The sequence below is a fragment of the Colossoma macropomum genome, unplaced genomic scaffold (assembly GCF_904425465.1).
Source record: "Colossoma macropomum unplaced genomic scaffold, Colossoma_macropomum, whole genome shotgun sequence".
Taxonomy (NCBI): domain Eukaryota; kingdom Metazoa; phylum Chordata; class Actinopteri; order Characiformes; family Serrasalmidae; genus Colossoma; species Colossoma macropomum.
This window is the reverse complement of record NW_023494787.1, coordinates 3,831,617-3,858,412: the sequence shown is the minus strand read 5'-3', so window position 1 is coordinate 3,858,412 and position 26,796 is coordinate 3,831,617. Positions and strand designations below refer to the sequence as shown.

The following is a 26,796-nucleotide window of genomic DNA, read 5'->3' as shown; positions in this document are numbered from 1 at the left end:
TTCCCTGCACATCTGTTACTTGGCGAATAACGATTCTGATTCTGAAGAAATAAATTATTCCAAGTAATTTCGTAGCATTTCCGCTGATCTGTTCATGATGAAATTTTGAGATGATGTAAAAGGCAGCTGGAGATATCAAATTATGTAAGAAGAGAAATGACAAAAATGGGGACAAAAGGTTTTGTCCATGTCAATATTTGTCATAATAACGATGAAAATCGTTATACTGCCCACCCCCAGTCGCAGTATCAGTGCTCTGTCCATACCGTCCATATAACACACGCAGCCCACGGTAATAAAATGTTAATAGGCCGGGCCGGGCCTTTGTAAACAGCGAAGCTCCAGTGTCCGCGCGGCCAGTGGAAAATCAAAAAGGTGCCAAACTGATGCTGAGATCAGATATTGACGGGGCCGGTGTTTTTGTCCCCCGCGTATTCGTTACAAGCACAGGCTGCAGCGGCGGCCGAGCCAAAACGCAGCCCAATATCCTGTTTCTACATTCTGCTGCCTGACTTTGGCTGCTGCCCCGCTGGAAATGGATTACGCCGGCCAGCCCCTGCGCACAGGAGAGCGCGCGTCTGTGAATAAGCGTGCGTGGTATTGACCAAGACTTACAGACACGCACCGTTAAAGGGTCCATACCATGGAAACCCACACTGTCCTGATTTTATTTCTTAAATAAAACAGTTTGATGGTTTATCAACATTAAAGTCTGAAAAAATACCCCACCAGTCCATGCCGTCCAAATATGGACACTAAGCTGCTGTTTTAAAGTCACAAAAAATTCACCAATTTATATATATATATATATATATATATATACACCAGTCCAGCCTACAGCTGTTTAGCCCCACCCACTCACACTGAAGTTATAAGGAGTGTTTCAGCTTCTTTGAACGAGGCACAGCCAATGTGAACAGAGCTTATTTACATATATCAGTCATAAATGGATGAAGTTTAATAAAGATTTGTGTGGTTTTATGTACCAAAAATGGCCATAATTCATTTTACATTAACTATCTTAAAATGAAACAGGCTGTTTTTGCTACTGCGCCTTTGAGACAGATATATGTAAATGAGCTCTGTTCTGACTGGCCTGTATTCAGCCTCATTCAGAAAGCACTCACAGCTAAAACACACCTTATAACTTTAAAATGAGTGGGCGGGGCTAAACCGCTGTAGGCTGAATAGGTGGATATATGTAAATGAGCTGTTTCTTATGACATCACAGAAACAGTGCATTCCAAACGGGCTGCTTTTGCACTTTGCAGACTGTATGAACTTAATGGTGTTTACATACTACATGAAACTCCTTTACATATTCATATTTATCCTAAAAACATATTTTCCCATGATATGGGCCCTTTAATGGCGCAGCAACAAAAACAGCCTGCTTAGTTCTAAGAGATAAAGCGAGGCTGGAAAACCGTGTAAAAATGAACAGAAATGGCTGTTTATGATGCATAAATCCACACAAACATCATAAGTACACACAGACGCGGCTCCTTCACTCCGAGCGCGGCTCTATTAATAGCACGTTCCTGTTTTCACTTCAAATAGCCGATCGCTGTAAAGCCTTTATCAGATCAAGATTAGCACTTTAGCACTTTAGCCTGCTGAAGACCGAGGGAGTGCCGGGGTGAGCTAATGGGGCTAACACTGTGTAAAGCTGGAAATCTGACCGTAGCGACCACACACACACACACACACCTAGACGAGACGGATCACACACAAACTGAGGCTCAAAGCAGAATATTTTTAATTTTTAATATTTCATAATCAGTCTGAAGCTTAGTTACACACGCCGGGCCTCTGAAAGTGCGTGTGCGCTCCGTGTCACTGGCACTCGGTGCTAAGAAGCAGCACTGCAGTCCGATCTCTCTGCCAAGTTCACCCGTCTGCACACACAGTACCAAACACACCAGCCAGACTTACATTACACACACACACACACACACACACACACACACACAGACAGACCACAGAGTCACACACACACACTCAGACGAGCTCGGAGACGCAGACAGACGCATTCATTTTCTCACACAGGAGGAAAAAATAACCGGCGTTTGTGCAAGAACACAAACACAGTACAGACGAAATATGACGCGACTTTTAATGTATATGTATATACATTACATGTGTGCATATATATCGTAGCCTTGTACCTTATAAAGGCCTTGTAGCCTTTATATTGTGTGAAAATCTCAGGATGACCGGAGCAACAGAAACGCTCCAAAACTGTATAGATTTCTATGTTTTACAAGTTCCAAAAGTCTTTTCCTATATTTATTTTTAATGTTTTTCAAATTTAGAAATTTAAAAATACAAGCTGCCCTTCACAATGTGTTAAAACGTCATGATAGAAATGATCCAGAATTGCTTGAAAAGTACAATATTTGAGACAAACGTTCAAGACACAAGCTAATCTGTTAGCCCCAAACATACCAGTCACAAGCTAACACACCAGTTACTATACAACGATACAACACACGGCAATATAAATTGTCAACCTTACTGTATACATAACGTTGTATTGTTACATCTCTAATATACATATAAATATATATCGCTGCTGTCTGATCAAAACCTCGTATCTCCAAAATGGTAACTTTACGGGAGAAGGAAAAAACCTACTTTACTTTTAATGGAAGTCAATGGAACCAGACTTTTTTCCAAGTAATTTTGGAGGATAAAATATTCTGGGATCAACTTGCATTAAAAGTTAAGAATGTTTTTGGCTTCATCTGTACAGTAACTATTTTGGAGGTTTTTTTGGACCCTGTCGAGATAAATATATAATATATAGTGTAACGATTCACAAAATTAAGCGTTTTACTCAATTCAATATAAAGGAGTAGCTGAAAGTGTGCACGACTATGAATATGCTACTGTTTCCATTTTCAGTAAAAGGTGCAACATTTAAAACATATTAGCCCCGAGCTAGCAGACTAGCCACGAGCTAACATGCTAGTTATGATACAACAACACAATACAATACGCTGCAGTATAATCTGATACAAAGTTATTATATATATAATAGAACTCCACAGCTATTTGTCAACATTAATAGATATTTTTTTTTTGTTTTTTTTTACATAACCTGCAAGCTCCAGCTACTTTTTACACTTTGCGCACATTTCATAACAAATGGACCAACAGAAATGGAGAAAAAATGACTTTTTTACATTAACTTCTATAATAAGTTAAGAACAGTTTTAATTACCATATTGGAGATATGAGATTTTGATCCGACATGCACATAATATATTCTCTCACAGTATAAACAATAATAATCTGCATTATATAATAGAACTTCACAGCTATATGTCGATATACATAGATAATTTTTGCTTGTTTTTATTTATTTGCATAATTTGCAGCTGCTACTCTTTACATTTTGTGCACGTCATAACAAATGGACCAACAGGAACAGAGAAATGGTCCAAAATTACTTTTTTAACAACAACTTCAATAATAAGTGAAGAATAGTTTTAATTACCATATTGGAGATATGAGATTTTGATCCGATTAACATGCAATATATTCTCTCGCAGTATAAACAGTAATAATATGCATTATATAATAGAACTCTAATAGAACTATAATAGAACAGCTATATGTCGATATATATAGCTATTTTTGTTTTCTTTTGCATAATTTGCAGCTGCTATTCTTTACATTTTGTGCACGTCATAACAAATGGACCAACAGGAACGGAGAAAAAATTACTTTTTTTACATTAACTTCCATAACAAGTGAAGAATAGTTTTCGTTACCATATTTAAGACACAAGATTTTGATCTGACATTTATACTATATATTCTCACAATATAAACAGTAATAATCTGCATTATATAATAGAACTTCACAGCTATATGTCGATATATATAGATAGTTTTTTCTTGTTTTTATTTCTTGCATAACTTGCAGCTGCTATTCTGTAGATTTTGTGCACACTTCATAACAAATGGACCAACAGAAACAGAGAAATGGTCCAAAATGACTTTATTTAACATTAACTTCCATAATTAGTTAATAATCGTTTTAATTACCATATTGGAGATATGAGATTTTGATCCGACATACATGCAATATATTCTCTCACAGTATAAACAGTGACAATCTGCATTTCAACACATTCAAAGTACAACACAACTGCTTATTTTTATATTTAAAAGTATTTTTCTTGCCCCATTTCTAAGCCAAAGGGTCTGATTAATAAACATGAATGCAAGCCAATGACCCCCAGAAACGAGCAGGACCACCGAAACAAGGAATCAAGGCCTAAAAACTGACACTAAACCACCTAAAAAAACTTCCAAGCTTCAACTATGTCAATACTTTATGCTGCGGCAATGCAGACGAGCACAATTCAATCATGCTCGTTTACATTTTCTGAAGTAAGTCCACGAAAAAGAGGGACGCAGAACTTCAAGGTAAGGAGGTAAGGACTTTAGGAGCCTCCAGGCTGGCCAGGGCCGGTGAGAATAGTCCTAAAAAAGCTTAGTCTGCTATTACAGACGCCTCGTCCTTTTCTTTTCCGCACAACCCAGAGCAGTCTGGGTGAAGAGGAGAGGGTGGGAGTGTGTGTGTGTGTGTGTGTGTGTGTGTGTGTGGCTGGAATTTTTTTTTCCCGTCTTCGCCCGCAGTGAAAATCTCATCCAAAATCTGCAAAATAAAACAGACACCCACAGCAGCCTAAACGCACCTGTGTCCAGCAATGTGTGGACCGGAGGAGTGCAAGTAGTTGAAGGTGGGCACTGTGGTGTATGTGCAGACCCCCACAGCAACACCAGCAGCTTCCCCACTCATGCACTGCATTGCTTCTACTTCCCCCTCCCCAAAAAAAACTACCCCAAATGCATGCAAGTGTAAAGGCACAGCAACACACACATCAGCTGGACGTTGCATGTGATGTTAAAGGGAGCAGCTAGAATAAACACAAGGCCTCTCATGTTGGAGAAGAGAGTGAATTTGATGGAGGTTTGGATAAATACGCCACAGCCTGGTGTGAAAAAAAAAGATGTATCCAGCTTCTTGGTCGAATTTTCCCGTTCCACCTTAAATGGTGCAGCAGTTACATTCTGGCGCCTCAGGCGCCAGAATGTAACTGCTGCACCATTTAAGGTGGAACGGAAAAATTCGAAAAACAATCTGGCGAATGAGGCAGCTGACTTCAGCCTCGTTAATAAGACTGAACCTCATCTCCACACCACCTTAACGCAAAAGCACAACGACGACAAAACGGCGATTTTATATAATAATACATGTATATATATTCATATCCTCCTCGCACTAAAAGCAGCGCACTTACATCTATCCATTCCCTGTGGCTGGGATGCGGTGCAGTTGCAGGAGCAAGTGACATTGGAGTTGGAGTAGCCGGAGGCGCCCGGGACCGTCCTGTTTTGCATCCGGCTCTGGGTGAGGGTTCGCCGGGGAAGAGGCGCCGCCAGCGCCGCTAAACCAGCGGAGCTCCGCCTCTCGGCTCCATCACCGTCCCTCACGGCCAAAACTGGCTCCGCATCCTCGCTTCTCTCTTTTCCTCTCCGTCCACTTCTTCGCTTCTTCTCGCTTTTCTCCTTCTTTTTCTTTTTCTTCTTCTTCTTCTTCTTGCTCTCGTTCTTTTTCTTCCTTCCCACCAGCGCCCCTCTCGCTTTCATTCAAAAGAATGGCTCACTAGTGGAAGGAGCTCAGGCACGGAGGAGGAGGAGGGAGGAGGGAGGTGGAGGGAGGGGGCAAGTTTTACAGCACTAACCCAACCTCTCTCTCTCTCTCTCTCTCTCTCTCTCTCTCTCTCTCGCTCTCGCTCTCGCTCTCTCTCTCTCTCCTTCTGTTCCGAAAAGGGGAGCAGAGCCAGCCAGACAGGACGGGAGGGGGAGGAGGGAGGGGGGAGAGACAGACTAGGAGAGTGACAATAGAGAGAGAGAGAGAGAGAGAGAGAGAAACAGACAGAAAGGGGGGTAAGAGGGGAACAGAAAGAGAGAGAGAAACAGAGAGGGAGAGAGGAGAAAGAAGGGAAAAGACAGAGGGGAAAGAGGAGAGAGAGAGAGAAAAGTAGAGAGAGATGGGGAGATAGAGGGAAAAGGAAAGAGAGAGAGAGAGAGAAAGGTAGAGAGAGGGGGGAGATAGAGGGGAAAACGAAGAGAGAGAAAGGGGGGAAAAATAGAGGGGAAAGAAGAGAGAAGGGGGGAAAGAAAGAGAGAGAGAGAGAGATGGTGGGTGGGGGGGGGGTGGTGGTCTAGCCGGTGGGAGTGCAGTTAGAGTTACACACACACACTCACTCATTAGCGTTAGCCGCAGCTGATGGAAGCAGCCATTGAGGAGGCTGACCTTGGGCTGACCCCACAGTCTAGCAGAAATTCAGCAGATGTGTCAGACCACCCCACACCCCACCCCTCACCCAGCCCCGTCCCAAACTGTCTGCTGTCTATAAATAACCACAGCACTTTGGGTGGGTGTGTGTGTGTGTGTGTGTGTGTGTGTGTGTGTGTGTGTGTGTGTGTGTGTGTCTGACTGAATAGTTAAAATACGAAGTAGATGCTGAAACGTGACAACAACACAGTACAATTATAGAGTCTAGACATTTATAGAGTCTAGACATTTCTGCAGTCATAGCGCCATATAGCGTCAATGCATATGTATATATATATATATATATATATATACATATATATATACACACATACTTCGCAAGTTACATGTGTTCATAAAGTGTCAGTATAGATTCAGTATATGAACAGTCTATATATATATATATATATATATATATATATATATATATATGTATATATATATATATGATGGTTCTATATAGAACCTTTTTGAAAACAGTTCTTTACAGCACCCAAAAGGGTTCTTCTATTGTAACAAGCTTGACATCATACAATCAACAACAGAAGAACCCTTTTTGGTGCTATATAGAACCATATACAACACTTTTTTCCATCAATCTGAAGAACCCTTTCACTTTAATCATGTAAAGCGTTCTTTGAGTGTTCATGGTTCTATATAGAACCATTTTCTTTACTAAAGAACCCTTGAAAAACCATCTTTTTTAGAATGTACGTATGTATACACATGTATAAATTCACATTAATATCTACATTTATAGTCTATGCAGTTATGTAAACGTATCATGTGTATATATTTATACATTCATTGAGTCCACACATTTATAGAAGCTGTACATTTACGCATTTGTAGAGGTATACTCATATAGAGTCTATACATTTGTACATTTACAGTATATACTTTTATACATTTACAGACTGCACTGAGCCTGAGTCAGTGAAACGTCTGGAGCACAAAAAAAATCTGCAGTCAGGCCACTCGGTGTGAGACGGCCTGCGATTTTTAGACACCGAGAGAGCTCAACCCCCCCCCCAGTACCCCCCCAACACCTCCCTGTGAGACAGCAGAGAGAAAACAGCATCCACTGAATACCAAATACAACCCCCCCATTCTGCCAAGAACAGGTTTGAGATAAACATGTACATATAAACACATATATATGCACTTTAATGTTATAACGTTACATTCAGAATAAGACATTACAGCAATAAATAAATACACTGAAGTCTTTAGCTAAAGATGTTGTGTATTAATCAAATGCATATACATGTATATACATTTATACAGATGTACTATTATGTAGATATTTTTCTATTTTATATATTTATATGATATCATAATGATTTTACCTAAATCTACTAACTGTGAGCACTGTTACTGTGGAGAAACTGGCCTGGGAGTCAGTGCCGCCCCCTTGTGGAGTCTGGGAGAACTACACTACTGCAATGGCCCATTTCGTTCTCACCACAAGCTGCTCAATGTCCCAGTCCAGGGGGGTCAAACTCGGGGCCTGGAGGGCAACAGCACTTCACAGGTCATTTCTTCTCCTATAATAGATAATTCCAGTGCTTGAATAGTGATAAATCTGAATTCCAGCCCCCTCACCCCAAACGTAGTTGATCAGCCGAGGCATGTTTGGTGAAGTTTGCTTCTTTAGCTTTAGCTCTGGAGCTACAAGGCTAATGTAGCTAATAAGTAAATGCAGTTTATACCCCACCGGTTAGCATGGTGCATGTGGTTTCTGACCAACTGTTATGTATAAAACATACAGGGAATATTCAGGAGCTATGAGGCTAATGTAGCTGTATGATGCTAAATCTTTTTAGACATTTTAAAGGAAAATCTCTACTTTGTGTGTAATTTCATAAGTTTTCAAAACAAGGAAACAAGAAAACGCTAGAACATAAACGAATGGATCCTCGATTAAGTCAGTCTTCACCTCTTAAGAAAGATGGTTCTTCAAGGGTTCTTCAGTGGAACGGTTTTGTATGGAACTCATAGAACCATTTGCATGGTGAAGTGGTTCTTCAGATCGATGAAGAATGTGTTCTATGTAGCACCAAAAAGTGTTCTGCTATTGTTACAACGTCAAGCTTGTAAAAACAGAAGATCTCTTTTTGGTGCTACAGAGAAAGGTTTTCATATAGAACCATATACAACACATTCTCTATCAATCTGAAGAACCATCTGACCATGCAAAGAACCATTTAAGCATGCACATGGTTCTCTGAATGTTTATGGTTCTATACAGAACCACTGTTTTTTACTAAAGAACCACCAAAGAACCACTGTGTTTAAGAGTCTATAAGTTCAGATAGCCAGACTGAAGCTCTTTATTTTGGACACATTCTGAGAAGAACGAGTTCATTAGAAAAGACGATTAGAAAGACAATGAAAAGGTAAAAGACGTCAGACAGAACGAGACGGATGGAGACAATCAGAAGAATCGTGAGCCGGCCATTCAGAAGCCTGGAGGACCAAAGGTTTGTGCACCCAGCTTAAATCACAATGTCCATTAGGAACAGCCAATTAACAACGTGGGGTACCATAGAAACAACGTAGTAACCCCCTAGCAACCATCAGAGATACCACAGCAACCGCTGTGGATACCATAGCAACCACCTAGCAACCAACCCACAAACTTACTGGATTGGTCGAAATAAGTGTGACAAATCAAGCACAACCAATCAAAACTACAGTAGCCTATTTGTTATTGTTTATTAGTGATGGTGTGTTGCTTAGCAAACTCTGGAGTGTTTGGTCTGATTGGGAATGGTGTGCTTGAGTACAGCTTTTTGATCAGACATACAGTTTTCATACAATCATTGTTAAATTGGCAAATTTTCCCCCAATGTGAACGAATTGGGTGCAAAGGTTTGTGCACCCAGCTTAAATCACAATGACACAAGTTCATTAGAAACCATAGAAACAACGTAGCAACTCCCTGGCAACCATCAGGGATACCATAGCAAACGCCTAGCCACACTCTATCAAACACTTGGGATACCATAGCAACTGCCAAGAAAAACCCTAGCAACCCCCTGGGATACCACAACAACCAGTAAGAAACCAACTTGGATACCACACCAACCAGGTAGCAACACCCTAACAACCACTTAGGATACCATAGCAACTGCCTAGCAAAACCCTAGCAAACACCTGGGATAACATAGCAACCAATAAGAAACTGCCTTGGATAACACTGCAACCAGTTAGCAACACCCTAGCAACCACCTGTGATCTGCTTAAGCTGTTCAATCACTAGGGTGGGCCCAACGATACGATATTATCATGATGCTTAAGTCACGATACCATATTATTGCCATTTAAACATTTTGCAACATGCTGACTATTGTGATAACATATATTGCAATATACTGTGATTTTTTATTTTATTTGTAAAACTGCAGCATCTTTGTCAGCATCTCTTTTCACAAATACATCGCAAATCATGATTTTTACAGCAGCAAAATGGGACTGAAAGTGATTTTATTATTCTAGTACCAAAACGTTTAAGCCGTATTTGCAATTTATATAATGAAATATTAATACCTGGCATTTTTTCCTTTACTTTTTTCCCCACACCAAGCAGTCACTCCACATTTTCTTTTGAGAAATGTACTTATTTAGTTACTATTATTATTATTATTGCTATTATTATTTTATTTTTTTAATGTATAATAATACTATTATAACAACAACAATAAAAAACAACAATGATCATTTAAAAAGTAACAATTGCTATTAAAACACACAAACAACAATTATTATTATTATTATTATTGTTGCTATTGTTGTTTTGTTGTTAATGTTGTTTCTATTGTTATACATAATAATACTATAATAACAACAACAATAAACAATAATGATAATTTTTAAGTAACAATTATTATTACAAACAACAACAATAATAACTATTATTATTATATAATAGTATTATAACAACAATAAAAAACAGCAAAGAAATAATTCTTATTAATAACAAACAACAATAATAATGACTATTATTATTACTACTACTGCTATTATTATTACTATTATTATTACTATTATTATTATTATTATTCAGGTAAGGCAGTCAGGCTGAGTAGGGAGAGTCTGCTGCAGTCTCTCTCAGTCTCTCTCTCTACAGACACTCTGCAGCTTTTAGGGAGCGAGACAGGGGGAGGGGGGCGAGGGGGGCTTCTCTTCACCACCCACACAGAGACTGAGGAGAGACAGAAGGAAGCAATTTATGGATGGAGTGAAACACTTCAGGAACAGAGTGAAACTGTTAACATGAGCTCCAGAAACGTCTGCAGACACAACACGCACAGACAGTCGGGCTGCACATCCCATCATTTCTCAATCACTGCTGCAGAATCTGCACTCGCCATATTGATTGTGACCAGTCGCAGCTCCAGACGTGGGTGTTTCGATGAAACAAGGCGCTCGTGAATTCTAACTAAAGCAAATCAGTCTGGTCAAAACAACAAACGTCAATTCTAACCCTTCACAATCTGATTTAGGGTTTCCTCAGACTCATAACTACAGAACGTGCAGACTGAGCCCTATTGGACCTGGATTAGTTTTCCCAGTGGAGGCTGCTGTGATTTTAATCTGCACTCTGAGAATAAAATACAGGTGTAACTGCTGTGGAATTATCTGAGTAAATGAATACAAGTCACGTCCAAATATTATACTGTTTTATATCACTGCTGTCAGAACAAAACCTCGTATCTCCAAAATGGTAACTTTACAGGAGAAGGACAAAACCTACTTTACTTTTAATGTAATGTAATGGAGATACTAGGTTTTCTTCCGACAGCAGCGATATGTATTTTGATTTATATGTAAAAATCTGCTGCTCACCACAGCAAAAGGTCAATGTGTGTGAAATTTGGCAGGCCTCTTATTCTGAGACCTCACATGTATCATAAATAGAGGCCACTTTGTCTATGATTAGTGTTTTACCAGCTCCAAACTGGTGCCTTGTGCTTGGACCCCAATGATCGCTATTTGCAATGTTATCTGTAGACAACAGATAGCCTTTAGGACGGTCAACAAAACTGATTTCAGACAAAAATAAAGTGGTAGCCAATGGTCTGAATGATAATTTATACATATTACCCTTTTCGCCCCCTGTTCGGAAAAGATTTAAGGCAATTTTTCTGAATTTCTCCATAACTCAATGTGTGAGATGTGATCAGAGTGATTCAGAGTGGTTTGGTGTGAAATGGTTCCGATGTCTTTACAGTGGTGGTGATAGGAACCAGGGGTCGCCATGACTACAACACAAATATAGACATTTTATTTACTATCCAGAACCACCAGTGAACCTACACGAGTCTTCTGAGTTTATATGGAATGTTGATGATGGAAAATAGTGAAAAAACTGAAATAGTAAGTTTTCTTTGGGGACTATTTTAATGCACAATTATTGCTTATTTGCTGAGTTTAATATATTAGGTGTCACATGTTATGGTTTATTTTCTTTCCAACTTCTTAATCTCAGAAAATAAACAGAAACTGTGCACTACAATTAGCAGTTTGTTCTCTGTAGGGGATGTTTTAACTTGTTTTCACTTAGAAAATCAACAAATCGTCATCTGAGACGTTCAAAATTTTGCACAGAACTGTACCTGCAAAATGTAGTAATATAATCACAGCAGTGGTGTTTTGTGCAGCTCTAATAAACAGACAGAAAAACAGCCAGAGACGCTTTTCAGACGTACCAGCAGCGCCCTGATCTCGGCTGACTGCACCGCTCCTTTATTCCTCTTTATCACTCTCTCTCTCCGCCGCTCGGCCTTTTCTGTAAGTGTGAGCACACAGACGGTTTATTCTCCGTCTCTCTGTCTGTGTCTGTCAGACGCCGTTAACGAGCAGCACGTCTGAGCACCATGCGGACGACTGCGGCACGAACAAGCAGCTCCTGCAGGCTGACTGTACAATTAAAGAGCCCATATCACAGAAAAAAAACGAATTTCTCACTTTCTTTTTAATTAGACTCATGAAAAGATGGTTCTTCAAGGGTTCTTTAGTTCAGGGAATGGGTTTATACATGCTTAAATGGTTCTTTGCAAGGTGAAATGGTTCTTTTATGGTTCTCTCACAGTATATGAGTTACATATTGCTGTTGTCGGAACAAAACCTCGTATCTCCATTTTTGTCATTTTTCAGTTTTTGTCATAATCTGAAAATGCCTGTGTCTCTTTACATTGTGTGTAAATGTCCTGATGAATGGACCAAAAGAAAGGACCCAAAATGACTTGGAGAAAATTCTGGTTCCATTGACTTACATTAAAACTAAGGTTTGTTTTTTCCTTCTCCTGTAAAGTTACCGTTTTGGAGATACGATTATTGCTGTTTTAATATGACTATTATCATTATTACTACTATTAATTCTATATTTGTTTTTAGTTCTACAAAGTATGTTTCACTTTGAGGTGAATTTTTATGTTCTGGCAACATTGTGTTCAAAACAATCATGTCAATGAAGCTACTTTGGATCTGAATTTGAATTTGAAGGGGAATGTGCTCTATATAGCACTATAAAGGGTTCTGCTACTGTTACGATGTCAAGCTAACAACAGAAGAACCCTTTTTGGTGCTACATAGAACCATATACAACACATTCTCTCTAATGGTTCTACATAGAACCACTGTCCTTACTACAGAACTCTTGAACCATCTTTAAGAGTCCAGAAGTCCAGATAGCCGGACTGAAGCTCTTATTTTGGACACATTTTGAGAAGAACAAGTTCATTAGAAAAGACAGTTAAAAGGTAAAAGAGGACGGACAGAACGAGACGGATGGAGACGATCAGAGGAATCGTGAACCAGCCGTGGAACGCCTGGAGGACCAACTGGGGTGCAAAAGTTTGTGCGCCCAGCTTAAATCACAATGTCCATCTCTAACGCAACTATAATTAAAGAAATGCTTCTGGCTCAATGTCCAGCCCACAAGCTTACTATTTGTTTCTATATAGCAATAAAAAGGGTTCTGCTACTGTTATGATGTCAAGCAAAAGAAGAACCCTTTGTGGTGCTATATATAAGATCTTCAAAAAGGTTTTATATAGAACCATATACAGCACATTCTCCATCAATCTGAAGAACCATTTCGCCATGAAACAACCACCTAACCACTTCTATATAGAACCATTGCTAAAGAACCCATAAGAACCAACTTGTTTAAAGGTGCTGTTTTGGTGCTATATAGAACCATCTTCAAAAAGGTTCTCCATCAATTCTGAAGAACAATTTCACCATACAAAGAACCATTTAGGCATGCACATGGTTCTTTGAGTGTTAATGGTTCAATAAACCACTGTCTTTACTAAAGAACCATCAACGTCCAGATGACCAAACTGAAGCTCTTATTTTGGACACATTCTGAGAAGAACCAGTTCATTAGAAAAGACGATTAGAAAGACAGTTAAAAGGTAAAGAGGTCAGACAGCAAGAAGACGGATGGGGACAATAAGAGGAATCGTGAACCAGCCGTTCAGAAGCCTCGAGGACCAACTTGAAGACATCGATGACAACATTTATTTGCAGACACTGAAATGAAAACAAGAAACAATCTTAAATATAATCTTACAGCCGCCTATGAAGAGAAAACAACACAGGCTCGATCAATAAAACTGACTGGTTTGGTCAGACAGTCAATCTATGCTGCAGCGGTCATCCTAAGAGACAGTAAAGTAGCCGAAAGTATTGATGAATATTGATTATGCAACACACATACAAGGTCAAATTCCACACAGTGTCTCATGACACTGACCTCTCGTTCTTAACCCTCTGACCTCTGCCCTTTCCTCATTTGCATACCTGTAGAATGCAAAATCGGACTCTCTCTCTCACACACACACACACACACACACACACACACACACACACCCTTAACTAACCCTGCACTAAAGAAAATACAGACATTACAGTCATAATACTACTACTACTACTAATAATAATAATAATAATAATAATAATGATGTAAAATGTAAAGATTTCTCACTATGATTCTGATTCTGACAGTGATTCTTAATCTGACTGATTCGGATACAGACTGTGATTCTTATTCAGTGATTGTGATTCTGACTCTAAAAATCTGATTGTGATTTGATTCTGTCTGTGATTCTGATTCCTATTATGTTTATGATTTTAGTTATGACTGTGATTCTGACTCTGAGTCTAACTGAGTGTGAACTGATTCTGATTCTGCCTGTGATTTTGATTCTATGATTCTGATTCTGACTATATGGTTGGATTCAGACTGTGATTCCAATTATGACTGTGATTCTGATTCTAATCATGATTCTGATTCAGACTGTGATTCTGATTCAGACTGTGATTCTGATTCTAACCGTGATTCTGATTCTGACTGTGATTCTGATTCAGACTGTGATTCTGATTCTAACCGTGATTCTGATTCGGACTGTGATTCTGATTATGACTTTGATTCTGATTTGGACTTTGAGTCTGATTATGATTGTGATTCAGATGATGACTGTGATTCAGATTATAACTGTGATTCTGAATCTGACTAATTATTCTGACTGTGATTCAGACTATGATTCTGATTCCGAGTCACACAGTGATTCTGATTTTGATTCTGATTCTCGCAGTGATTCTGTGGACTAATTCTCACCATGGTAGCCTAGTGGTAGGAGAAGTGAGCCATCAACCGGAAGGTTGCAGGTTCAAATCCCACTGCTGACCGGGTACACCTAGTTGTGCCCTTGGGCAAGGCACTTAACCCCCCACCGCCCCAGGCGGCGCTGCTCTGCTCGCGATGCTGTGCTGCATAGTTAGGCAGCAAAATGACAAATTTCCCTTGTAGGACCAATAAAGTAGATAACAATAACATGATTCTGACTGTGACTCAGATTATGACGGTGATTCTGATTCTAAATGTTAATCTGATTCTGAGTCTGGTTCTAATTGTGATTCTGAATCTTTCTGTGATACTGAACGTTATTCTGATGGTGTTTCTGAGTGACTGTGATTCTATAATTCGGATTCTGATTCACACAGTCAGTTCTGTCAGTGCCGTATCGGCTGACTGAGGCTGAGAGAATCTCTTCCTGAGTCAGTGAGGAAACCTGAAGGCGTCTGAGAAGCTTTTCATGGAAATCCTGCCCCTCGTCCCGCACTGCTGTGAATCAGCCGCGCGTGTGTGTGTGCTGAGGGGGTGGGGTGTGTGTGTGTGTGTGTGTGTGTGTGTGTGTGTGTGTGTGTGTGTGTGTGTGTGGTGAGAGGACCCCTCTACAGCGCTGCAGGGACATCCCTGACTCACCCAGACGCTCCGTCTAGACCGTATTCATGATCCATCTGTCTGAGACAGCAAACTCCATTAAAATCGAAACATCCTCTCTCTCTCTCTCTCTCTCTCTCTCTCTCTCGCTCTTTCTCTCTCTCTCTCTCTCTCTCTCTCTCTCTCGCTCTTTCTCTCTCTCTCTCTCTCTGCTTCCTTATCCCTCTTTCTTTCTGTTTTTTTCTTCCTCTTCTATTTCTTTTCATTGCTTCTTTTATTCTTCCTCTCTTTCTCCACTCTGTCTTTCTTCCTCTCACTTTCTCTTTCTTATTTTTCTTTCTTTCTTTTATCCTCCGCTCAGTCTCTCTCTTCTCCTCTACTCTTCCCACCTCTTCTTTCTCTCTTGCTTCTTGTTCTTCTCTGTATCTCTCTCTTTTCCTCTCCTTTCACCAAAAATCAACACTCCAATCCTGAAAATTCAGTCACAGTACACACACACACACACACACACACACACAAACACAAACACACACACACACACACACACACACACACACACACACACAAACACACACTCCAGGTGTGTGTGAAACTCACGTTCATTATCATGCGGCCCAGACGGCTAAATATTTGTAGTGCAGCATTTGGCACCAAGCCACAGAAAAGAGAGAGAGGGAGGAAGAGGGAGGGGGTGAGAGAGGGGGGAGGAAGAGAGAGAGAGAGACAGAGAGAGAGAGAGAGATAGGGATAGAGAGAAGAGAAAGAGAAAGAGAAAGAAAGACAGAGAGAGACAGAGGTGTGTGTGTGTGTGTGTGTGTGTGTGAACATTTCCCAATCCAAACAAGTCCATTATCACACACTGCTGCTTCTTGCATCCATTTGCATCAAACAGAGAGAAATCACACACACACACACACACACACACACACACACACTCAAAGCAACAACAAACTGAACTGAACTAAATAGGACTGAACTGAACTGAACTGAACAGAACTAAATGGAATAAAACAGAAATAAATGTAAGTGAATCAGAATCTTTATTCACCAAGAATAAGGAATTTCCTTTGGTGCAGCATAAAATTAAACTAACTAAAAAAATGAACAGAACCAAACTGAACCGAACTAAACACAACTGAACTGAACTGAACTGAACTAAACCAACTTGAACTGAAATGAACAGAATTGAACAGAACAGAACAGATTTGAACTTAAATGAACAGAATTAAACAGAACAAAACTGAAATGAACTGAACTGAAATGGACTTTAATCAAATGAAATGAACTGAATTGAACAAACACATTAGTGTAGGTCTGAAGGAGCCGAGAGTCGCACAGACAGCAGTGTGAGGTGAGCTGGACTTTATGAGAGACAGGGGAATGTGTGTGTGTGTGTGTGTGTGTGTGTGTGTGTGTGTGTGTGTGTGTGTGACCCAGGAAGTCTAGATTAGAGGGGGAAAGTTCACTTGCCAGTTTTGGCTGCTGTGTGATATAGAACATCTGTTTACTGTCTGTCAGCAAGACAGAGAGACAGAGAGAGAGAGAGAGAGAGAGAGAGAGAGAGAGCTCTATTCACACACACCAACCCACACATATATGTGTATATACACTAATGTTAGGGGACAAGGGGACCCAAACCACGCCAGCAAAGTGCTCTCTACAGCAAAACAGATCAACTACCAACATAAACTATGATAAAATAATTTTTTTTTCAGAAAAAAGTTATTATTAATAATAATCGACATAAATTAGTATTCCGCCAAGAAATGTAGGTCCTTTAGCATATGGTGTCGTAGCCAAGCAGCCATGGATTGAGGAGAACGTTCAGTCGCCCATCGCTGTACACTGCTTTTTGCCATACAACAATGAACATATGATAACCCAGCACAGTTTAATGCAAAAACTTTCGCTTTGTACTTTTCGATCACTACATCACCACCAGTCCAGTGGTGCCCTCTTCTCACCCTGGGGCTGAATCTCAAACGGCTCCCTGCTCCCTACATAGTGCACTACATAGGAGTTTAAATACTGGATCCTGCAGCCCAACAGAGCAAAATACAGCTAAGAAACAGCGATTCAGGACTCACATCCACACTGTTTGGCTGTAGAGGCTAGAATTTCGAAACTTCCATAGCTAGAACACTATTTAGGGAGTACAGAGCCGTTTGGGATTCAACCTGGGTTTGACACGACTTCTGACTGAAACTCAGACATTTGAAGTGACATTTTTAGACTTTTATACTGCAGTTTTACAGTAAATCACACTGTAACTGCTTTAATTCAAGCCTGTGATATTAATGATGGAGCTGTTTAGGCTGTTGGCTCTTTTAGCCTGTTAGCTGGCTGACCAGCCCAGTTCTAGTTAAGAACATAAGTTGTCAGCCCATCAGTTTAAACAAAAAACAGGTTCTTACTTCATCAGTTCACTCGGTGCTCCATGTGAGCAGCATGAGAGCCAAAGATTATTCCATTAACAGCAGAAGGGTTTTTCATGTCGTGGTGCAGTGATACAGAGTTCAGCTGCTGTGAGGTGGTCGGTGTGCGTATATCGTGGATTTTACGAGAGCTCCGAACGCACCTCTTTGTGTACAACCACACACACACTGTGGAGAGTGTACAGACAGTGTCACTCACTGTGTAAAGCTGGCTGGTTCAGTGCTGGCTGAAGGCTGACTGTAGAGCAGCTCTGCTCATCACTCAGATCTCCACAGTCATTCAGCTGGTTACAGATCAGAGACACCAGGTGCAGACACTTACCATTACTGCACTGAAACCTGCACTCTGCAGAGAGAGAGAGAGGGAGAGAGAGAGAGGGAGAGAGAGAGAGAGAGAGAGAGAGAGAGAGAGAGAGAGAGAGAGAATTATTATCAACTGATTTTTTGAACAAAATTCTCCTCACAGCTCTCAACTCATAGTAGTCGATTACATCATTAAGAACCATTCTGGTAGATGAGCTGTGGCTCTGACTAAGCTTGTTTCATCACCGTTACTACAGCTACAGTCCTGCAGGTGGATGAAGACCAAACGAAATAGACCCTAATGACCACGGAAAAACACGAAAAGACATGTGGACACTTTGGATGCAGTCTCGAGAAGATCAGCTCCACTGGTGGACTGGATCCATATAACCTGGAACCATGTAAGCCAGAAGGAAGGGGTTTAACTTACTGGCTGATCAGGGATGAGATGATCAATGATTTGAATGATTGACGCTGCGCACCAAACTCCATTATAATACCATTTCAGATTTAAACCATTTCAATCACTGTGTGGGATTAGCATCTGTTCAGACTGTCACAGTGGAAGTAAACGATGTGTGTCAGTGCTTTTTAAACATTTTCGGGACATTTGAACAAAATCACAACAATATTGATAACCGCCGTAATTCTGATCACTGATTATATTCATTTTCGCCAGAAATGGTGGGAGAAATAATAATAAACACAATTAACTGCTCTTAACCCTCTGTGGTGTTGGGGTCTGTGGGACCCATGTTCAATGTTTACCAAAATAAAAAATGCAATTTATTATTATTTCAACCTCAGATTCCTTTCTGTGAAGAACATACACCGGTCAGGCATAACATTATGACCACCTCCTTGTTTCTGCGCTCATTGTCCATTTTATCAGCTCCACTTACTATATAGGTGCACTTTGTAGTTCTACAGTTACAGACTGTAGTCCATCTGTTTCTCTGATACTTTGTTAGCCCCCTTTTACCCTGTTCTTCAGTGGTCAGGACCCCCATGGACCCTCACAGAGCAGGTACTATTTGGGTGGTGGATCATTCTCAGCACTGCAGTAACACTGACATGGTGGTAGTGTGTGAGTGTGTGTTGTGCTGGTCCGAGTGGATCAGACACAGCAGTGCTGCTGGAGTTTTTAAACACTGTGTCCACTCACTGTCCACTCTATTAGATGCTCCTACCTTGTCAGTCCACCTCGTAGATGTAAAGTCAGAGACGATAGCTCATCTGCTGCTCACAGTTTGTGTTGGTCATCCTCTAGTCCTTCATCAGTGGTCACAGGACGCTGCCCACAGGACGCTGTTGGCTGGATATTTTTGGTTGATGGACTATTCTCAGTCCAGCAGTGACACTGAGGTGTTTAAAAACTCCAGCAGCACTGCTGTGTCTGATCCACTCGCACCAGCGCAACACACACTAACACACCACCACCACGTCAGTGTTACTGCAGTGCTGAGAATGATCCACCACCCAAATAGTACCTGCTCTGTGAGGGTCCATGGGGGTCCTGACCACTGAAGAACAGGGTAAAAGGGGGCTAACAAAGTATCAGAGAAACAGATGGACTACAGTCTGTAACTGTAGAACTACAAAGTGCACCTATATAGTAAGTGGAGCTGATAAAATGGACAATGAGCGTAGAAACAAGGAGGTGGTCAGAATGTTATGTCTGATCTGTGTATGTATTAATTTATATGCATTATTATAATCATTTACTTGTAAAACTTGTGAATCTCATTAAAGTTTAAAAAGTTCTATGACGTAATTCTACTTTAAAAAGCAGAGCGCGTGTTGATGTTTGAGTGTGTGAAGTGTTCTGAGTTCATAAACTAAAGCCGGCTGTGGGGTTTCGAGATCAGAAGCACAGACGGGACGTCAGTCTGATGTAAGTGAGTGAAACCGCACTGTAGAGGAGGACAGTTCAGCTCAGTCCCGGAATAAACAACCACAAAACACTCAACTCAGTTCAAACACGCACTCCTAAGAAGAGAGGGTTCTTCAGGGGTTCCTCAGTAAAGGGAATGGTTCTATAGAACTTTTTGCATGATTAAAGGGTTCTTTGCAAGGTGAAATGGTTCTTCAGATTGATGGAGGAGTTGTATGTGGTTCTATACTGAACATTTTTGAAAAGTGTTCTATAAAGTACCAAAAAGGGTTCTGCAACTGTTACAAGCTTGACATCCTAACAATCGAAGAAAGCTTTTGGGTGCTACATAGAACTCTTTTCAAAAAAGGTTCTATTTAGAACCATCTTCAGCATATTCTTTATCACTCTGAAGAACCCTCTCATGATGCGAAGAACCCTTTAATCGAGGGTTATTTGGTTGTTCACGGTTCTATATAGAACCATTTTCTTTACCCTTAAAGAACCATCTTTTTTAAGAGTGTATGTAAAATGGTTCTAAATAGCATCAAAAGGTTGTGCTATTGTTATGATGTTGATTGTAACAACGGAAGAACCCTTTTTGGTGCTATTCAGAATAATTTTCAAAAAGGTTCTATCTAGGACTATACAATACACTCTCTATCATTCTGAAGAACAATTTCACCATGCAAAGAACCATTTAAGCATAAAATGGTTCCATACAGAACTCATGGTTCTAAACAGAACCATTCCCTTTAGTAAACAACCCTTGAAGAACCATCTTTTTTAAGAGTGTATGTAAAATGGTTCTATATGGCACCTAAAGGTTGTGCTACTGTTACGATGTCAAGATTGTAACAACAGAAGAACCCTTGTTGGTGCTATACAGAACTACTGTTCTGTATAGGTTCAAGGTTCTATAAAGAACCATATAGAACACATTCTCCATCAATCTGAACAACCACTTCACCATGCAAAGAACCATTTAAGTATGCAAATGGCTCTATATAGAACCCATGGTTCTAAATACAACCATTCTCTTTACTAAAGAACCCTTGAAGAACCATCTTTTTTAAGAGTGTATGTAAAATGGTTCTATACAGCACCTAAAGGTTGTGCTACTGTTACGTCGTCAAGATTGTAACAACGGAAGAACCCTTGTTGGTGCTAAATAGAACCATTTTCAAAAAGGTTCTACATAGAACCATATTCAAAACACTTTCCATCAATCCGAGGAACCACTTCTCCATGCAAAGAACCATTTAAGCATGAAATGGTTCTGTATAGAACCTATGGTTCTAAACAGAACCATTCCCTTTAGTAAACAACCCTTGAAGAACCACCTTTTTTAAGAGTGTATGTAAAATGGTTCAATATAGCACCTAAAGGTTGTGCTACTGTTACAATGTCAAGATTGTAATAACAGAAGAACCCTTGTTGGTGCCATACAGAACCACTTTCTAAAAGGTTCTATAAAGAACTATATAGAACACACTCTCCTTCAATCTGAAGAACTACTTCACCATGCAAATAACCATTTAAGCACGAATTGGTTACATATAAACAGAACCATTCCCTTTACTAAAGAACCCTTGAAGAACCGTCTTTTTTAAGAGTGTAGTCTGTATATTAGTACTACTGTGTTTAGCTATGCTAATGTACTTCAGTCCATGTTTATAGATAACAGTGAGTCATACAGAGTCAGAAACCTCAGAATCAAGTCTATTAGAGACACTGAACACCTCCATATGGTTTGAGGCAACTTTCTGCCGATGTACGCAGTTAAAACAATGCTAATTACTGTGGTATGAGCTTTCATTAGTTGTTAGCTACATTAGCCTCGTAGCCAAAGTACACCACACAAACATGTCATGGCTGACTGACTACATCTGAGGTATAATTAAACCGTTAAGATGTAAACAGACTCATTCAGAGTGGTTTGGTGTGAAACGCTCCGTTCTAGAGAAACTTACAGAGTCAGAATCGTTCACAGTGGTGGTGATAGGAACCAGACGTCCACCTCTAAAAGCTCCCTCACAGAAAGTTACTACATGAAATGGTTATGAATTCAGTGCCTGATGACGGAGACACTGTTTTATGATAGTTTGGAGAAGATTTTGGCCTTAAACTCCATTCATGGTGGAGGGATACATAATATGCAGGGCGCTGTGAGGCAAAATAGTCCCCAAAGAAAACTTATTATTTCAGATTTTCCACTATTTTCCATCATCAACATTCCATATAAACTCAGAAGACTCGTGTAGGTTCACTGGTGGTTCTGGATAGTTAATAAAATGTCTATATCTGTGTTGTAGTCATGGCGACCCCTGGTTCCTATCACCACCACTGTAAAGACATCTGAACCATTTCACTCCAAACCACTCTGAATCACTCTGTTCACATCTCACACACTGAATAATGGAGGAATTTAGAAAAATCGGTGATATTACCCTTACTAATATACTAATGATGTCACTGTGAAAAGACTGAACTGAACTGTATTCGGTCCTCTGACACGTTGTTTTCGGATTCCGACCTCGTTTCCTGACCACGCTGAGCTCATTTGCTGCTAAAAGGGTTTGTTTACTGTGTGGTTATGTGTTCGAACACATGTTTCGCAGCAGACAGAACAGCCCAGCTCAAATCTGCTCTGTTTTGCTGAGAAATTTAAGTCGACAATCACACTGGATAATCTCTCTCTAATTATCCGGAAACAGAGATTGTATTTGTCTTCGCTCTGAAGCTTCTGTCTGGCTGGGATTATCAGCCTCAGCAATGGTACGAGCCCATTTTCTCCTGGCCCGCTGGATCAATGCGGCCGTGTCGCCGGGGCTGAGGAACCGTGGCCCTCTGGAAGTTTCAGAAGAAGAATGTGTTTATGTTGAAAGAGTGGCCTCGGGCAGAGTTGTAATTGTTACTTTGCACAATGCGTTGCAGCAACCTGTTTTTGCTGAATTATTCAATGTGTCTGGTATGTGTTTCCTTCGCACTGAGTCACCAGTGAACCGCCTCACAACACCTGCAGCTCCGCACACCACAAACTAGACATCCTCAGCTCGCAGTTCAGCCCAGTTTAGCTCAATTCGGCTGGAATTAAAGCAGCTTTATTGGCACAAACCGCTTCCACTGACAGCTCAGTACTATGAGCTGACTCTGTTAGGGTCATCTTTAATTTCCTTATTCAGAGACGCTGCAAATACTGAAACCCCGCAAAGGCTGAATAATCAAACACCAACTCATCAGACCATCTGCAGAATCCCTGCAGTCCCACCTCTCTCAGTTATTGTTGCTACCATTATCACTACAACTGACATTATTATTTTCACTATCACTACTACTATCATATTACTACCACTACCACTACCACTATCACTACCAGTATCACTACCATTACTGCTATCACTACCACTATCACTACCACTATTACTACCGCTATCACTACCACTACCAGTACCACTATCACTACCATTACAACTACCACTACCACTATCACCACCACTATAACTACCACTACCACTACCACTATCAATATTACTACCACCATCACTATCACTACCAGTATCACTATCACTACCACTATTACTACCGCTATAACTACCACTACCAGTACCACTACCACTATCACTATCACTACAACTATCACTACCACTACCACTATCACCACCACTATAACTACCACTACCACTGCCACTTCCAGTAACACTACCACTATCACTACAATTACCACTATAACTACCATTACCACAATTACTACCACTATCACTACCACTACCAGTACCATTACCACTAATACTACCACTACCACTACCACTATTACTACCACTACCACAATCACTATGACTACCACTATCACTAAAACTACCACTACCACTACCACAATCACTACCACTATCACTAAAACTACCACTACCACTACCACAATCACTACCACTATCACTACCACTACCACTACCACTTCCAGTAACACTACCACTATCACTACAATTACCACTATAACTACCATTACCACTGTCACTACCATTACCACTAATACTACCACTACCACTACCATTACCACTATTACTACCACTACTACTACCACAATCACTACCACTATCACTACTACTATCCCTACCACTACCACTATCATTATCACTAAAGATGCTTCTTCAAGAGTTCTTTGGTAAAGACAAGGGTTCTATATAGAACCGTGAACTCTCAAAGCATCATTTGCATGCTTAAATGGTTCTTTGCACAGTGAAATGACTGATGGAGGGTTCTGTTACTGTTATGATGTCAAGATTATAACAATAGAAGACCCCTTTTTGGTTCTATATAGAACCCTTTTGAAAAGGTCCTACATATGCCTATCTACATCACATTCTCCATCAACCTGAATAACCGTTTTATGATGCTAGGAACCGTTTAATCATGCAAAGCGTTCTTTGAGGGTTCATAGTTCTATATAGAACCATTCTTTACTACAGAACCCTTGAAGAATCATCTTTTTAAGTGTAGTATTTATAGTATGTGGTTTTACAGGTTTTATTTAGTCTGTTCCAATTGTTTGTCTGTTATTAAACCTCAGAAATACTAAATATTGAGATATGATGTTTCGTGAAAATGTCTTAAAGTATCATGATATAATATTTTTTGCCATATCGCCCAAACCTCTGTAGCTGTTCATTGTTCCGCTGACAAACAAGAAGACAGCCGCTGTATAAGAGAGAGCCTCTCTGTGCTTCCCCAAAATAAATGTATCAGGCACTTTCACAGGTGCTACTTCCAATAAATCAATAAATCATAATACTAATTGACTTCATCACAGGGGCTTTAAGTTTACTGCTGAGTGAAGCCACGCCCCACACCGCCTCCTATAGGCAGACGCATGCTTACATCACAGTACGTTTGGTTAAATGTTAGCATAGCAGTTTTTGTGTTTTTCCAGCATTGCTATGCAACGGTGTCTACCATGGAGTCGGATTCACGCCACTATAAATTAGAATGTAAACGCAAAAATCCGAATTTGAATGTTGTTGTTTTGGATCTGTATCGGACCATCTGAATCTGATTCCGAGCTGAACTTGAATTTTACGGTTTGTAAGAGAGCAGTGTAAAATCTGAAACTGAATTTTACGGTTCAACTGTACAACCGAAATTCAATTTCTAAAAATAATTCAGTTTTTTTCTGTCTTGGAAGCAAAAGAGAGCAAGAGAGAACAATATGAGAGAGGGAGAGAGAGGGAGAGAGAGGGAGAGAGAGAGAGAGAGAGAGAGAGAGAGAGAGAGCGCGTGAGCAATGAGAGAGACAGAGAGACAGAGAGGGAGAGAGGGAGAGGGAGAGGGAGAGAGAGAGAGAGAGAGAGAGAGAGAGAGAGAGAGAGAGAGAGCAATGAGAGAGACAGAGAGGGAGAGAGAGAGAGCAATGAAAGAGAGGAATGAGAGAGAGAGAGACAGAGAGAGAGAGAGACAGAGAGAGAGAGAGAGAGAGAGACAGAGAGAGAGAGGGAGAAAGAGAGAGAGAGCAATAAGAGAGAGAGAAAGAGAGCAATAAGACAGCAATTAGAGAGAGAAAGAGTGATAGAGAGAGAAAGAGAGAGATAAGAGAGAGAAACAGTGAGAGAGAGAGCAATGAGAGTGAGAGAGAGAGAGAGTAATGAGAGAGAGAGCAGTGAGAGAGAAAGAGAGAAATAAAGAACAAATAGAGAGAAAGATGTACAGGGAGAGAGAGAGAGATGGACAGAGAGATACAGAGATATTTATGAAGAACTGAAGCGTACGGCGCTGTTGCCATGGGAAACCACCACCAAATGAACTTCATTACATCAACTAAACTCATCTGAGAGACGCAGACACTGTTTTAACTGAACTCAGCAGCTTCATTCCATCACACTGTATATTCCTACATACACCAACACTCACTCGCTCTTTCTTTTCTCTCTCTTTCTCTCTTTCTACAATTAAACGGTTAAAATGTAAACAGACTCATTCAGAGTGGTTTGGTGTGAAACGCCCTGTTCTAGAGAAACTTAAGAGTCAGAATTGTTCACAGTGGTGGTGATAGGAACCAGACGTCCACCTCTAAAAGCTCCCTCACAGAAAGTTACTACATGAAATGGTTATGAATTCACTGCCTGATGACTGAGACACTGTTTTATGATAGTTTAGAGAAGATTTTGGCCTTAAAATCCATTCATGGTGGAGGGATACATAATATGCAGGGTGCTGTGAGGCAAAATAGTCCCCAAAGAAAACTTATTATTTCAGATTTTCCACTATTTTCCCATCATCAACATTCCATATAAACTCAGAAGACTCGTGTAGGTTCACTGGTGGTTCTGGATAGTAAATAAAATGTCTATATTTGTGTTGTAGTCATGGCGACGCCTGGTTCCTATCACCACCACTGTAAAGAAATGACCTGGCTGAAGGACTGTGTTTATAATTAAGGGGGGGATCTGTGTAAATGAGGTTTTTAACAGAGCTACTCCTTTAACCCCACTGAGGTTTCGGTGACTGTCAGCTCAGTGGAGAGTCGATCACATGCTTCTGGAACAGAATGTTCTGGTATTTCGTTTCTCTCCGAGATTAATAAAATAGCTGAACATGGT

At 40.3% G+C, this 26,796-nt stretch overlaps 1 protein-coding gene across 2 annotated transcripts in view; it reads right to left on the bottom strand.

Moving 5' to 3' along the window:
- ldlrad4a (low density lipoprotein receptor class A domain containing 4a) overlaps window positions 1-26,796 on the bottom strand; it is a 120,038-nt gene that overhangs the window by 41,230 nt on the left and 52,012 nt on the right. The window contains exon 3 of one of the 2 annotated variants that reach the window (XM_036565911.1): window positions 18,230-18,376. In XM_036565911.1, the coding sequence (XP_036421804.1) occupies window positions 18,230-18,376 (147 nt within the window). Of the gene's footprint in view, window positions 1-5,317; window positions 5,738-18,229; window positions 18,377-26,796 lie in introns of those variants that run through there. The other variant, XM_036565910.1, reaches the window with a different exon arrangement.